This window comes from Amborella trichopoda, chromosome 2 (assembly GCF_054954075.1).
Source record: "Amborella trichopoda isolate Santa Cruz 75 chromosome 2, AtrichopodaSantaCruz75HAP2 v2.0, whole genome shotgun sequence".
NCBI classification, from domain to species: domain Eukaryota; kingdom Viridiplantae; phylum Streptophyta; class Magnoliopsida; order Amborellales; family Amborellaceae; genus Amborella; species Amborella trichopoda.
Window position 1 is genome coordinate 67,370,366 of NC_142337.1, and position 15,065 is coordinate 67,385,430.

General features: G+C 35.5%; 1 protein-coding gene across 1 annotated transcript; it reads left to right on the forward strand.

The window, feature by feature from the left end:
- Positions 1–63: 63 nt before the first annotated feature.
- Positions 64–14,884, forward strand: LOC18430144 (fumarate hydratase 1, mitochondrial). The gene is made up of 18 exons (XM_011623568.3): positions 64–489; positions 1,691–1,852; positions 2,247–2,364; positions 2,660–2,809; positions 3,329–3,439; positions 5,646–5,729; positions 6,723–6,821; positions 6,980–7,030; positions 7,114–7,163; positions 8,382–8,463; positions 8,944–9,038; positions 9,120–9,186; positions 9,384–9,434; positions 13,428–13,523; positions 13,634–13,732; positions 13,853–13,882; positions 13,989–14,054; positions 14,402–14,884. The coding sequence occupies exons 2-18, from the start codon at positions 1,704–1,706 to the stop codon at positions 14,486–14,488; spliced, it is 1,485 nt and encodes a 494-aa protein (XP_011621870.2). The 5' UTR covers positions 64–489; positions 1,691–1,703; the 3' UTR covers positions 14,489–14,884.
- The last annotated feature ends 181 nt before the right edge of the window (positions 14,885–15,065 follow it).

Consider the following 15,065-nt stretch of genomic DNA (forward strand, 5'->3'; position numbering starts at 1 on the left):
TCAAACCCCTTGTTGCAAATGCTGGAGCCCATATATTATGGACGGACCCCTTTTTTTTCTTTCAATCAACTTGTATTGCCGGACCGTGTGGGAGAGAGGAGGGAGAGGCAGGGTAAAAATGAAGAGACTTTTTATTTTTATTTTTTTTAGGTTGGAAAAGATTTTGCTAAAAAAAATGTATTTTGGCGAAAAGTGAAAAAAGAAAAGGTTTCGTTAGAGTGTAGAAAGTCGCGGGGTTATTTGTAATTTTGCCTCCAAGAAAAAGTGTTTCGTAAACGTTTGATGCTGCGACATAGATCCCACGTTTGGGGGTCTACAGAGTAAACGTTCATTTTTAGCTGGCTATTATTTGTTATTGCTGATTATTCGTTGGTCCGCGCGCCTGTGCAGTATAAAAACAACGTCTCATTTCTTCCAACTTTTACGCCTCCGTTAAAAATCATCACCAAAAATTTGCCCTAGCTTTGGATCCGAATCTCATATGCACAGGTACTGAAATTTTCATGGTTTATGGAATTTTGGCAGTTTCCTTTCCATTTCTGGAAAAATCACACTGCAATTTCAAAGCCACATACAAAATGTAGCATTTGAGTGCAGCTTCGAGAGTTCTTTGAGCTTTTATTATGATTATGAATATCTAGTTTTTTTATGATCAAATGGCTTAATATAGCAAGTTAAATCTCCATGAGATATTCCTAGTCTCTCGCTTCTTCTTGTTTATTTTTTTGATACTGTTAACATTGTATAGATGGAAACGTCTTCTTGTTTCTATTACCATTTGTATAGTTATTCGTTGGGAAATCATGTTAATTTATTTGAGTGGGTGAGTTTGATTGTGGATTGTTGACCTGGTCATGAATATGCATATACACTGACCATATTCAGCGTTATTTTTCTCTATCATGGATTGTTAGTCCCAGTACGAAGCTTAAACTTTATATTCATAATCTGGTAAGAACTTTAAAGTTGAAGTTTTTGTTGTTTCGATTGATTATTTTGGATGCTTTTTGATGCTATTGATTTATTGTAACCAAGGTATAACTGCATTTGAAAAAGGATGGCAACTTCTTGAGGGTTTTAGATTTATAAATTTCTACTTGATGATCAAAAATAATTTTTTTTACTTAGTAATTATTATTTTTTTGAAAAATCAGCAAGTTTTTGGTGAAATACTTGTTGAAAGATTAAAATATAAACACAAAGAATTGAGGAAATCCAGTGAGAAAATTTGAGTTTCAGTTAAAAACCATGGTTGTTTGGAAAAGTCACATGACATTCTCAGGTATTCCATTTTGAGGACTGTGTACTATTTCCTCAAAAATAATAAAATAATCTCAGCTATTTTTGTAACTTTAACTGATGAGTTGATTATTCAAGTGATACTTTTTTATAACTCAAGTGATAGGTTTCGGCCCAATTAGTATTCCAATCTAGAGTTGAATATTAATTATATTATTTGGAGTTTTGAATACCTTGGTTTCTGGGTCAGAGGCCTAAGGTATAACAATGCAAGGGAGTGTTGAATCCACTTTTCTTCAATTGTAAAAATCCATTTTCTTATACTGTAACTGAAGAAGGAAAATGATACAACCATGCTCTACTTCATTAAATTTTTGTGACAGAACAAGTTTTTTTAGTTTGGAATATCATCAGTTTATGTCCATTTTTTACCCTTTCTGATTTTTTGCAGGTGATTCTTCGTGATGACGATGCTTTCATCAACACGACGCATTCCACACCAGCTGCTTGCAGGTCCCCTAGTGGGCCTTTTGCGTTCCACATATAGCAGATTGATTTCATCTTTCAGAGAGGAGAAAGACACATTTGGCTCAATTCTTGTTCCAGCAGACAAGTTTGTAGCAATTTGCTCAATTCCTTATCTATTTTTTCCACATCGCAACTCCTTTATGTTTAAAGCATTTAATACTCTATATAATCCTTGAAAGAAACTGCATATCATGATCCATAACAAACACTATTTAAGATTGTATTATAAAATAATATTTGCCATCTCTTGAGAAAAGTGGAAAAAGTACCCAGGAAACTATTTTTTATGATAGTAGTGGTTATAGAGTGGTACTTGAATCTTAAACCTCTGGTTCTTTGGTTACTTGCGATAATCGAAATATGGCAATTGCTATTCTTTCGCAATCATTCATGTTATTTGTATGCAGTTATGCATCTTGATCTGGTGAATACCTGAACTAATTATAAATCATCTCTCCCTATTATCTTATGTTTTTCAGACTTTGGGGCGCTCAAACTCAAAGGTCATTGCAGAATTTTGATATTGGTGGCGAGTGCGAACAGATGCCTGAACCCATAATCCGTGCTTTTGGCGTCCTTAAGAAGTGCTCTGCCAAGGTTATTTTCCGTGTTCTGCAGCCTGGAGTTTAGGCCCCCTGTCATTATATTTATAAAAAGTTTTATTTTTAACTAGTGCCTTCGATTTCCAACACTCTATGAATTCTGAATCCTATATTACTGATATACCTCGTATATCCATATATCCCATAGGTTTTTGCGCATGCATGTTCATGAATGCGTGTCTTCTACATGTTAGTAATTTGAAGTATTTATTTCATTACTTGGAAATCCTGGCATTCATGTGTGTGTTAAACTAGCAAGATCAGATTGTGACCTTCATATTTATCTGCAGGTTAACATGGAGTATGGTCTTGATCCATCTATTGGAAAAGCAATAATGCAAGCTGCCCAAGAAGTTGCAGATGGTCAGCTTAATGACCATTTCCCACTTGTTATATGGCAAACTGGTAGTGGGACTCAAAGTAACATGAATGCGAATGAGGTAGTACCACAAATTTGAACATGTGCTAGGGTTCTTCCTTTGTACATATTCACATGATCCTTTTTTTGCAGCATATAGATTTCTTTGTACCTTATTAAACCCATAAAAAATGTATAAGTATTTGATTAACCCCAAAGAAGGGACCCTGTGCATTGCATTTAATTATCTAGACATTAGGAAAAGTAGTGCTAATGGAAGCGTGTAAGTATTACTTTACTACTTATGTCTCCCTTCCAAAACGATATGATGGACACTAGTGCTTGTAGCCATTGGATTTAATCTTTAATATAACTTCCTGTCAAAATGCGTTTTTCCCCACTCCATACCTGGACTTTTGTAGTCTTGATTCTTTGTTTTATGTTTACATCTAATGCCCATTGTTTCTTCTCCTCAGTACTTGGTGTTACACTACCTAATCTAATCTATCACAAAGAAAAGAAAAGATAATTGAAAAGGAACTTGATGTGATGAATCTTAAGGGAACCCACTTCCCTTTGATTGTGTTTGTATGATTTACAGGTGATTGCAAACAGGGCAGCTGAAATTCTTGGCAAAAAGCGTGGTGAAAAGTTTGTCCATCCAAATGACCATGTCAATAGGTCACAGTCCTCAAATGACACTTTCCCAACTGTAAGTCTTAGCACATATTTAGTCTAGCAGGTCTAGCATTGCTTTTGGGATAAGCCCTTTCGTAGTTGGTATTTGTTCCAATATTGGAAAGCATCTTGTGCTATATTTGTGGTTCCACATTGATTGCCAAGGCATGTTCTTTGATGTGATCTGTAATTGATAGAATTAAATCATTGCAATACAACAGTCAAAGGTTGGAGGCAGATGCCATGGTTTTGAGGCTGTGCTGCCTCCAGTGGAGGGCATTACCTTGAACTTCCAGGTATTTTTTTCCCAGGCAGCTGTTAGGAAGCCAGGAGAGCCTTGGTGAAATGCAGCCACCAGGTCCTTTATGTTTGTCTATTTAGGTGTGGAACCAACGGTTCTGTAGTAATATAATGAAATAATCTTCAAAAGCCATGTTAGCGTGATTTGTTTGATCTTATCTAAATACACCATTTTCATTCTAACGAACATCACAAAAAAACAAAGTTTGAAAATGCACTCTGTAAAGTATTTTTTTTTGTCCAATTAAAATAGGCTGTCCATTTTGGTGAGACGCTTAGATCTAAGCCTTAGAATAATTTTTCCCTTTCCAAAATTTTAGATGACTTTATTATCGTGTTAGATGAACAATGTTAAAAAGAAAAAAAAAGTTTTAAGTTCATAAAGGCCTAGATCGTGAAATTCACCAAATGGATAGTCTAGATTCATGGTTGGAGGGTAACTCATTTTGACCATTTCTCCAGTGCAAATTGAATTTTATTTTTGGGGATTGATTATGAGGATGAAGACGGGGCATGTGCACCTTTTGGGGTCATAAAAATGCCACAAACATGGTTTTTTAGAAGTGTGGTTTCATTATATTACAATGACATTGTAATGTGAAACCACTCGCCTATATGTGTGCGTGTATGTGTGTCATAAAAATTACTATATATCATAAAAGATAACTGTTTTAATGCACCATATTGTGTGTGCACATGTTTGGCTATATGAATCTATAAATAGCTACATGTAACCTTGCCAAAAAAAAAAAAAAAAAAAAAAAAAGAAAAAAAAAAAAGAAAAAAAAAAAAAAAGAAAAAAATATATATATATATATACACTCATGCATATGATATGGTGCCCCCTACTGCCCAATGCTTTTCAGGATTACCTAAATTTGTGTCTTCACCTTAAGGGAGCAGCGCTCGTGAGTGCGCCATTTTTAATCTGATATTATCCTAAAAGAGAAACTTAAGAATTTATCAAATGGTTATGGGAATTCGTTTCACAATCAATTGGATTTGATTCAGATTCTTGGGGTTCAAGAAGTGACTTTGAAGATCTTGGAAATTAGTGCCAGTGTTACACGGACACTCCATATGGGGGTGGCACTTTATTTCATGTCTCGACACTCCATGTGGAGCTTTATTGCATGTCTCGGACATGTGTCAACACATGGGTACACTGCATGGACTATAAAATTGCAAACTAGCTCACTTCAAACATAGGAAATCTTGTGAGGGAGCAGCAAGATCTACCAACCTGCCACCGTATCTTTTATATGTAATGAAATGAAAACCTTATTAGTTTATTCAAACCAGCACTTGTATGGACATATCTTGCGCTACTAGCTTTTAATGCTAGAGCATTAGGCACGACACTCATGTCAGTACCTATGTAACACTTGATTAGTGCACACTTCTGTTCATTACTGAACCAAGGAATTATTTGTGCAAGATGAGCTGTAGCCTATTGGTATTGGCATGTGAACCCCCTCTAAAATATTTCCAATTGGTTGACAACATGAACAGGCTAGTTGATTACATCATCAATATCCCATATTAATCACAGAACAAGCTGCAGACTTATTTACATAGTCAACGACCGGAGCAAGGCATAACTACTTGGTTAACAAACTGTAACTTGTTTCAGTTTGTGCTCAAGTTTGAGTGGGGTGTTTAGATATGTAAACCATCCCTATATGTATACATATGGTTATTGGTGACATTTACTTGTTATTTAGCTGATTGCTTATGTATTACCTCAAAGGTTATTTTAGTCATTGTTATCCTCTAAAGCTTATTTTAGTCATTGTTAAATGACCTGATAGTATTGGCTGACTTTAATTTGCATTATTGATAACCTCTGATGATTGTTTAAAGGTGCTATCTTATAAGTTTCAAAGGACACCACTGCTGTGAATTGGTTAAGATTGTCAATGAGTAGTTCTTTTTTCCAGGTCATGCACATAGCTGCAGCAGTTGAAACGAATTCAAGGTTTATACCAAGCTTGAAACAGTTACATGCTTCACTTGATGCCAAGGTAGAAATTTGTGCTCTAAATCATTCTCTTAAATATTGTTAGGGCATTTTATTTATTCGTTACAAATAAGTTGATCGTATATGTTGAGGGGAATATCAATTTTTTTTTCTATTGGTGCCTTGTTGTTGAAGTCTGGCATGTGTAGGAAGTGCATTTTGTCTTAAATATTGTCATACAAAAAAGTTAAAAAAATGTAGTTGGGTAACTGGATGAGCAATGTTTTTTGAAAAGTGGCTGGTTGCTTGTAAAGGTCTAAAAATTGAAAAGTTTAGGAGAAATTTTGAGGTCGTCAAGGGGGAACTCTAATCAATTACATGAAGTTCAAATTTTCCAGGAAGTTCAATACTGCAAGAGAAATACATTAAGATAGAGCATTTTCAAAGTCTATCAACATATGCTTCCTGCAGAATTAAACCACAAAGGGTAGGAACAACCATTAGGGCCGTATATTTGGCTGTTTTCTAAATTTTTATTGTTGTGAAACACAGAGACCATTCAGACAGAGTCTTTACTTAACAGCATCTTTGTTAGGCTCTATCTAGATAGCTCAGTTGAATCAGTATCATTCCAAATCATGATAGAAAAATCTCTTCAAATATTTATTATTGTTTTAGAAGCCAGCGTCATGGTGGGAGCAGAAGCAAACCTGGATGGTAGTGCTTAGGCATGAAACTCATAACAGAAGTTGCCTAACAAGTTGTGGCCTTAGGAACGGGAGTGGCTCCCCAGTAGGAAAATCTGGTTCCAGTTGCAGTTAAAGCTTGAATTTATAGGTGCTATGACAATATCATACTTTGATTGGGTGAATTAATAGATGTTAGATTGGCTCTTTTACTGCTTGAAAGTAGTTTTAGGAAACATGGAACATATTTTATAGTCTATTTGGTTATGCTGTTAGTGATTTTTTACTTAAAATACATCCGTTTCTGATAAGTTTCTTTCTTTTCTCTCCATTTATCAAATCTGTTTCATATTTCGTTTTACTATATACAGACCATTGAGTTCAAGGACATCATAAAGATTGGACGCACTCATACTCAAGATGCCACACCCTTAACTTTAGGCCAAGAGTTTAGTGGCTATTCAACCCAAGTAAGTACTTTATAATAATTGGAGTTGTCATTTGAACAAGGCAGTAAAACCAAGAGTCTTGGTGTTTTCGATGGACAAAGAATTCTCTGTATTCCTCCTCATTATGGGAAATCATCTTCATTGGAACCTTTTTCATCTGGATTCAGTGTTGTTGACAGGTGTTTTATGGAATCGAGCGTGTTAAAAACACCCTGCCCCACATTTATCAGGTGATACAACTTCTTACGTTCTTGTACTTCTGTGTTACTTGTTCACTTTTAGGTTCTTACGTTTATAACTTTGCCAAGGGCAGTTAGCACAGGGCGGGACTGCAGTAGGTACTGGCCTAAATACTAAAAAAGGGTATGCTCTGCTTTAGCTTTTATATTCTTAAACTATGTTGGTGCCAGAAAATAACTTTTCATGGGAATAAAGTGCTTGTTATACATTTTTTTATTTTGAAACGAGAAGAATAGAAATTTGCATACGTGGTGGTCTTTATATGCTTAGTTGCTGATGTAGAGATGCATTTTGCATCTTATGTCTCTCATTTTTTACCCAATCTTCAGATATTTTCCCCCTATAACCTTCCTTAGCTTCTTTCATCCCCTTTCCCCTTTATTATGTATTTGCCAACTGCATTTAAGTTCTTGTAATCTTCCAAGTGATACAACCAGTAATTTAGCAGGTTTGTGAGATTCAAAATAACCATGCATGATTGGAATCTCACCATTAACTTAGTTCACAATTGGGGAAATAGATTTTTATTTTTTGTTTATTTATTTATTTCTTTCTTTTTTGTGTTTTTTTTTTTTTTTTTTGGGGGGGGGGGGGGGGGAAGGATGCGCCCAAGTGGTGTGCGATTGCATGTGATGCATGCATACCAGTTGCTGAACAACTTTCTTTTCCTTCAAACGATTTATCATACAAAGGGAAATTTATCAAAATGCTTGAAGGAGATGAACTATTTAATGCTTTACCCATTCCTTTGATTTAATCTCAAAAAGCCATCAAATTACACATGATCAGAATTGGAATAGTTGCAAATGGGTAAAATGTTAACTAGTGGATAAGTTAGTGTATGTCGATAAATGTCCTGTAATACAATCTTGGTCATGGTACTCATGAGTCGTGGTGTCCTGTTGCCATCCCTTTTCTAACATATGGGTTCTAACAAATTTCTGATGGTGTTACTTGATCCTTCCCTTTTATATATACTATACGATCTTATATATTCTTTCAGCAAAACTTTTGAGTCCCTCTGTAAATAGGAAATAAAATTACTGGAGTCTGGGAAAGTTCCTATGCTTCTAATTAAATTTCATTCCTATGAAGTGGATATAAGGCACTTGTTTCTCTACAATGTATTCAAAGGTGTTCTGTGCTTCCTTTCTCATCTTTTTAGGCAAACTATGATTTGATCTTGTGGATTCTCAATTCTTGTCATCACTCTTGTGTGAAAAACTGGGCGATTGTGGCTTATCAGTCACCTTGTGAGTTATTTTGCTGGGATCAATTAACGTACATTCCAGAGTTGACATGAGTTTAGGTACACAACTGATTGCTTGCTTTTCTTGATAGGTTTGATGTCAAGATTGCTGCTGCAGTAGCTGAAGAAACGAACTTACCGTTTGTGACAGCTCAAAACAAGTTTGAAGCCTTGGTAAATTTCAAGAATCCTCTGCATGCCATTTCAATTTGGAAAAAAAGAAAAAAAAAAAAGATTGATCTGATTAAAAAAGAGTAAAACATGCATATGTGCTCTATCTGCTTGCTGCTGCCTGGGATTGCTTGGTTGAAGCATGTATATGGTATTAGATGGTCAACCCAGCCTATTAACTGGTTCACATGACTTAGTTTTGTGAAATTTTTGTCTAATTTAGTTTTAGTATCTGGTACTTTGTATCTGTAGCCTTCATTTGGAGAAAGAAATCCTAACTTTTATCTTGAGTTCCTGCACTTGCATTTCTTGTTATGGAGTTAACCTCGAGCAATATTAAGAGCTAATAGACGGATTAGAAAATGATTTTCACTTCTCAAAAATGCAAATTTCCTTTTTTTATTCCTTTCCCTTTTTTTATTTTTATCCTGGGAACTGGGTTCTCAGTCTACTTAATGTGCATATTGGTTGATATGCATCCAGGCTGCACATGACGCTTTTGTTGAAACAAGTGGAGCTCTAAATACTGTTGCTACTTCTCTCATGAAGATAGGAAATGATATACGGCTACTAGGAAGGTAACATCTGTCATAAACTTGTGTATCTGCTCAAGATGGGTCTATACATAGGAGCTCATTCATGTGTTTTTCATTTTTCAGTGGACCTCGTTGCGGGCTTGGTGAACTCATCCTACCTGAAAATGAACCGGGCAGCAGCATTATGCCTGTAAGCTCTTTTTGCCTATCTTTTGGGTTTTTTATGGTATGCAGGTTGCTTATAGTATTCCAGTTCAAATTTCCAGATAAATGGTGCCCCTGTGATGAAAAAGACAATAATCTCGTGCACAAGAACTCTTTTCATTTTTCTTTTCAGGTGCATTATGTAAATTTGACATTATTTGACTGATTTTTACTTTTTTTCAGGGAAAGGTCAACCCTACTCAGTGTGAAGCCCTTACTATGGTCTGTGCTCAGGTAACATTTTGTTTCCTAACCCTTTGAACTGCATTTTGGAAGGAACCTGAGCTTATTGACTACTAGTGTTTGCCTATCATTTAAGATGGTAATCACCAAGTCACCATCAAACAAGCTTGGCACATTAAGGCGTGCCTCTAAATTTTGCCAGAAGATGTAGTTCTAGTATCGGAAACCTTATGATTGCTTGAAAATTCATGTTCAGCCATAATTATGAAATTTAAAATTTCAAAAACTGTGCAGATAACTTGAAATTTAGACTTGCACATATATAAACACTTGAAAATCTTAAAATAGACAGTCCAAATAACTTGTTATAGAATGCACTTCTTTTTTAGGACTAGAAATTCTTTTTTTCTTTATCTCCATATATGTCAACGCCAAGGTGATCATTTGGAAGGTTTTCCAGCCTCTTAAACACTATTTTCTACTGGAATTTTTAAGGTGCACCTAAGGTTGCAACCTTATATGAATTTTTTTCATGGGGCCGTAAAGAACCAGAAGTGATGTGGATTATTCAAGAATCAAAGCTGATTTGCTTTATCAATGAACTCCTATGAAAGGGTTTCTCGGGATTCAGCCAATTGTCTCGATCGTGGATATCATTGAGAAATAAGAATCTGTGTTCTCAAAGGATTTCCCGCGATTATTCCTAGGATGCATCCATGAACAGTTAAGGATGCAGCCTTATGTACTGTCCAGTAAAATGGATGTTATAGATTTTAGAAACTGCATATCCAGGGCATTGGAAGCCCTGGTTACCTCTCTCTTCTTTGTATATGTCCCTTCTTTCCATCTAACTTCTCTCTCTCTCTCTCCCCATCCGTTCTCTCTAGCAAACCCCTGTAAAGCCATGGGCGATCCAATTTCTGTGTTCTTTGTCCACTGTTAGTGAGGTTTTGATGGAAGTAATTGATGTTTCCAACTGTTTGGGATAGGCCATCAATGATTAAGAAAAAACTAGACCCGTTGACGTTCAAAGAAAACTAAGGGTTTTGAAGAGAAAATCTGTTGAAATTAAAACTTTTCCTCCAAAAGACTCACAGTTGTCATAGCTCCCATTGAAAGACCTACTGAGAAAACCCATCCGAAGGTAAAAAATGCCATTATTTTTCATTACAAAAACAATGGGCCCGGGGGGGGGGGTTGTTTGCACAACTACAAAAAGGAAAAAAAAAAAAAACACCTGTACCAGATCTACTGATCATCAGATATCCAAATTCTGTGATCAATCTCATCTTCGACTTCGAGCAAGAAATCTTCAATGTTCACTGGCCAAATCAGTGGCTGAATGGCTTGGGTTTTCAAGCTCAGTCTCCTCTGAATCAAGGAGAGAGTATACTCATCATCTTCCTCTGTTCCTTTAAGCATGAGTGGGAGATTGAGCTTGGGGATAGTCGTGTTCTTAGCCTGGTTTGGATGGCTTCAGCCTTGTGTTCAACTGAACTTCATTTGGCCTTGACAAGGTATCCAACAACTTTCCATATGTTTCAAAAATGTAGAAGCCTGTAGGTGAGCAATTTGCAACATGAATGGATCTGTGGAAGCCTTGAGCGCTTGTTGGAAGGTGAGCTTGATCGATAACTTGATTGGTGATCTATAACAGATTCAGCTGCTTCCATAAGATCGGATATTTCGAGAGATAAAACATAGATGTAAGAGAGATTATCTGAGGAGATTTAGAGAGAAAACAAAGATGTGAGAGGGATTTTCTCTCTATGAGAGAGAGAGAGAGAGCTTCCTGCAAAGTTGAGGAAACTGGTACTGGAAAGCCCCCGTATCCTTTACGAATGGGGTGCACAATCTGCACCTTCCAAGTAAATGGATGGTGTAGATGGCTAGAGCCGTACTTTAATATGTAGGGTCACAACCTTTTAGAAACTAGACTTAGTGCATTTATATATGGTTTTGTTAGGGAAAAGTTTATATAGAGCCGAGGCTCTAAACAATCAAATTTGAGCCTACGTCAAAAACTTCATTAGAAGAGGTTGTTTTGATGCCCAAATATCTTCAAATCGATCATCTCGACATCAAGATGCATGGACATGAGAAAAAAATGGAATTCAAGTTTTGAAAATAATGTATTTTGTAACGCATTTTTGGATTGTCAACTTAAGATTTTCAAGTTTTTATAGATCTGTTGATCTACACTATTTTTGAAGCATTAAATTTTATAAATAAATATAAAAATATATTTTAAGGCTATTACAAAGACTGCCAATATTAAAACCACATTTCTCGACACTATTTGAAGGTAGGCTATAATTTGATTGTTTAGAGCCTAGGCTCTATACAAACCGCACCCATATATATATATATATATATATATATATATATAGGAAAAGGCTTAGCAATGCCTATAGGCTAAAATGAATAGTGATTTCGCCTACCCTCGTCACCATACAAAGTTCATCGCAAGGTCACAGTTGTTCGGTAGTGTTTCAAATTTCATTTTTTTTATACAAATTGAAATGATTTGAAATTTGGAGCGTGTGTACATCTTAGTGAGACGCAACTAATAAAAATATGAAAAAAATAATTCGCAAAATATAAATTAACCAATATACCCCCATAAATTTTCAGGGGTATTTTGGTCAATTTATATTTTACGAATTATTTTTTTTATATTTTGATTAAATTCTCCTATTTTTTATGAACACACACTCCAAATTTGAGATCATTTCGATTTGAAGAAAAAAAAATAAAATTGAAACACTACCGGACAACTGTGATCGTGTGATGAACTTTGGATGGTAATGAGGGTAGGCGAAATCACTATTTATTTTCGCCTATAGGCGTTGCTAAGCCTTTTCCATATATATATATACGGGTGTAGTTGGTATACGGATGCATCCGTAGCTGTAGAGGTAAGGTGCACCTCCAAATTTTATCATGGTATATAATTTTGATGTAAAATTTTCTTAGGATTATCTCACTTAGGACTATCTCAAAATCTATTTTAATATCTAATTATAAAATTTTAAATTTCAAAAATGGTTAAAATCAAGTAGATCTATAAACATATGAAAATCTTGAAAATGGACGGAGTAGATAATATGTTGTAAAATGCACTATTTCTTAGACTTAAAATATTTTTATTTTTCATGGTCATACATCTCGATGTCGATATCATCAATCAAAGGGTTTCTCAACATTAAAACTATCTTTTCCGATGGATTTTTGAGGTGCATCTATAGCTCTACATTATAAGGTTGCAACCTTATATAAACTTTTTCCTATATATATATATATAGGGATTGTATGTAGTGAGACCATTTACGTTTGGTATAAAGTGGTAACAATTCTTTACAACGATTTGATGTGAAATTTGATAACTTGGATGTGTCACAAAGTTTGAAAAAATTTCTTTTGAAGTCTGAGCTTGGTCAATGGAATAATTGCATCCACTCAATTTCACATCCAATGGCCATAATTATTGTGACCTCGTAGTACCAAAGGTAAATGGTCTCATTGTATACAATATATATATATATATATATATATATATATATATATATGTGGGGAGGATTGTATACAATAAGACTTTTTACCTTTGGTACAAGGAGGTCACAATTCACAATTACTTATAACCATCCGATGTGAAATTTGATAGCTTGAGTGTGTCACAAAGTTCGCGAAAATTTCTTTGAAAACGTTGAGCTTGGTCAATGAAATAAATGCAGCCACCCAATTTCACATCTAATAGTTAAGATTAATTGTGACCACCTTGTACCCAAAGGAAATGGTCTGATTGTATACTTACTTTATATATATATATATAGAAAGAGAGAGAGAGAAACTTGGCACATTAGTTTGGATTTTCTTGTATCAAGCTATGAAACATATAACACCACATCCACGGACAAATTCCATGTTTGGTCCCTACATGTGTCCCCTGGATATTTATTGTACGACATGCAGCTAATCTGTTTTTTTTGTTCCTTAATTTTATTTGAATGGTCAGAGTTCTATTAAGGTGCTGGCATATTGCAGGTTATGGGAAATCATGTGGCCATAACAGTAGGTGGCTCAAATGGTCATTTTGAGCTCAATGTATACAAACCAATGATTGCAAGTAATCTTCTACGGGTATTGTTTTCTTGGGCTCGAGTGCTGCAACATAGTTATATTTCTTGATTCTTATATGCAATAGTATTGCAAAAGCTAGGAGATTTCAAATTGTCACTAATATTGTGCAGTCGCTGAGACTACTTGCTGATGCATCGATTTCATTTGAGAAGAACTGTGTGAGAGGAATCCAGGCTAATCGTCAAAGGATTTCAAAACTCCTACATGAGGTGATCTCTCAACCAAAATTACATGTTTTGTCTAGTATTTTGCTTATCATGTCTTCCTCCTTCGACTAGGGCTTTCCTCGTTTTGCTTCTATGCAAATAACAAAACTTGGTTTTGTGCAGTCCCTAATGCTTGTTACATCTCTGAATCCTGTAAGTGTTCTTCATTTTGACATTGCTTTTCCTATAAATTCGATCAATTTCTGTATGGGGTTGACTTTAGGTCGAATATTGATGAAATTGAGTGTTTGTTTCCCAGAAAATCGGATACGATAATGCTGCCGCTGTAGCCAAGAAAGCCCATAGAGAGGGAACTACTCTTAAGGTGATCCTTATGCTTCTATAACTATCTGTCCCCTTCATATAATTTTTTACCATTTCCTGGCAGGCTTACTTGATAACACATTAATTTGATTTCCCTTACGGTATTTCCATTCATATGACTATCACCATATTGAGGGCCACATTCTTTGCCTTGATTTATCGACATAATTGTGGTTTTATCAGACTGATCTTTCCCCTTGTTTTTTTGTTCTTTAAAGTTGAGTATTTGTCTCTATCCAGACAATTATCTGGACTGGACTTGCATAAGTACACATCTGCAGTTTCTCTATGCGTTGCCATAATTTTACAATGACATTTCTCACCTCAAATTTGTGAAAAATCAAACAGGACGCGGCGTTGAGCCTTGGGGTTCTCTCCTCACAAGAGTTTGATGAGCTCGTTGTACCCAATAAAATGATTGGCCCCTCTGATTGATGCAGGGCAAAAGGCACCAATTCCAATTTATTTGCCTATTTCCTGGGCAAATTGCTCAGGACTTGAACATTATTTTAACATAACCCCACCCCATGAATATGGTGCCAAATGAGTCCCAACATAAAAAATAAGAGTTTTGTGTCTTATTTTTTTGTAGCCTCCTCATCCATTGTATTTTTGGTTACTTTTTCGAGTTATAGAACCTCTTTAATGGAGGTCATATCAGGAGTAAGGGGATGAGTGGAGGCATTTGATTATGAATTCTGAGATCGATCCATACTGCAAGCGAGAACTAGCCTTGCCTTTCTCATCAATTGATTGTATTTTTTCCGTTGTGCAATAGACAAGATTTTAGTAGTAATAAAGAAAATAAGGGGCTATGCTATTTTATGTTTCTATTCCCTGTTTCATTTTTTTTTGAGAGACTGGGATGTTAACAGTTGGATTTTATCCTTGGCTGTGATGCTACAGCTTAAGCGACCAGCCCATAAAACTCTGCAGGTGGGAACCTTGATTGGATTCGCTGTGAGATAAGGGAACAGGAAATTTATCGAGATACACCTGATTTGTCGATTAT

Coding starts and splice junctions, on each gene's coding strand:
- LOC18430144 (XM_011623568.3), top strand. CDS start 1,704: ATGACGATGCTTTCATCAACACGACGCATTCCACACCAGCTGCTTGCA. Junction 9,187..9,383: donor CGGGCAGCAGCATTATGCCT/GTAAGCTCTTTT, acceptor ACTTTTTTTCAG/GGAAAGGTCAACCCTACTCA. Junction 13,524..13,633: donor TTGCAAGTAATCTTCTACGG/GTATTGTTTTCT, acceptor AATATTGTGCAG/TCGCTGAGACTACTTGCTGA.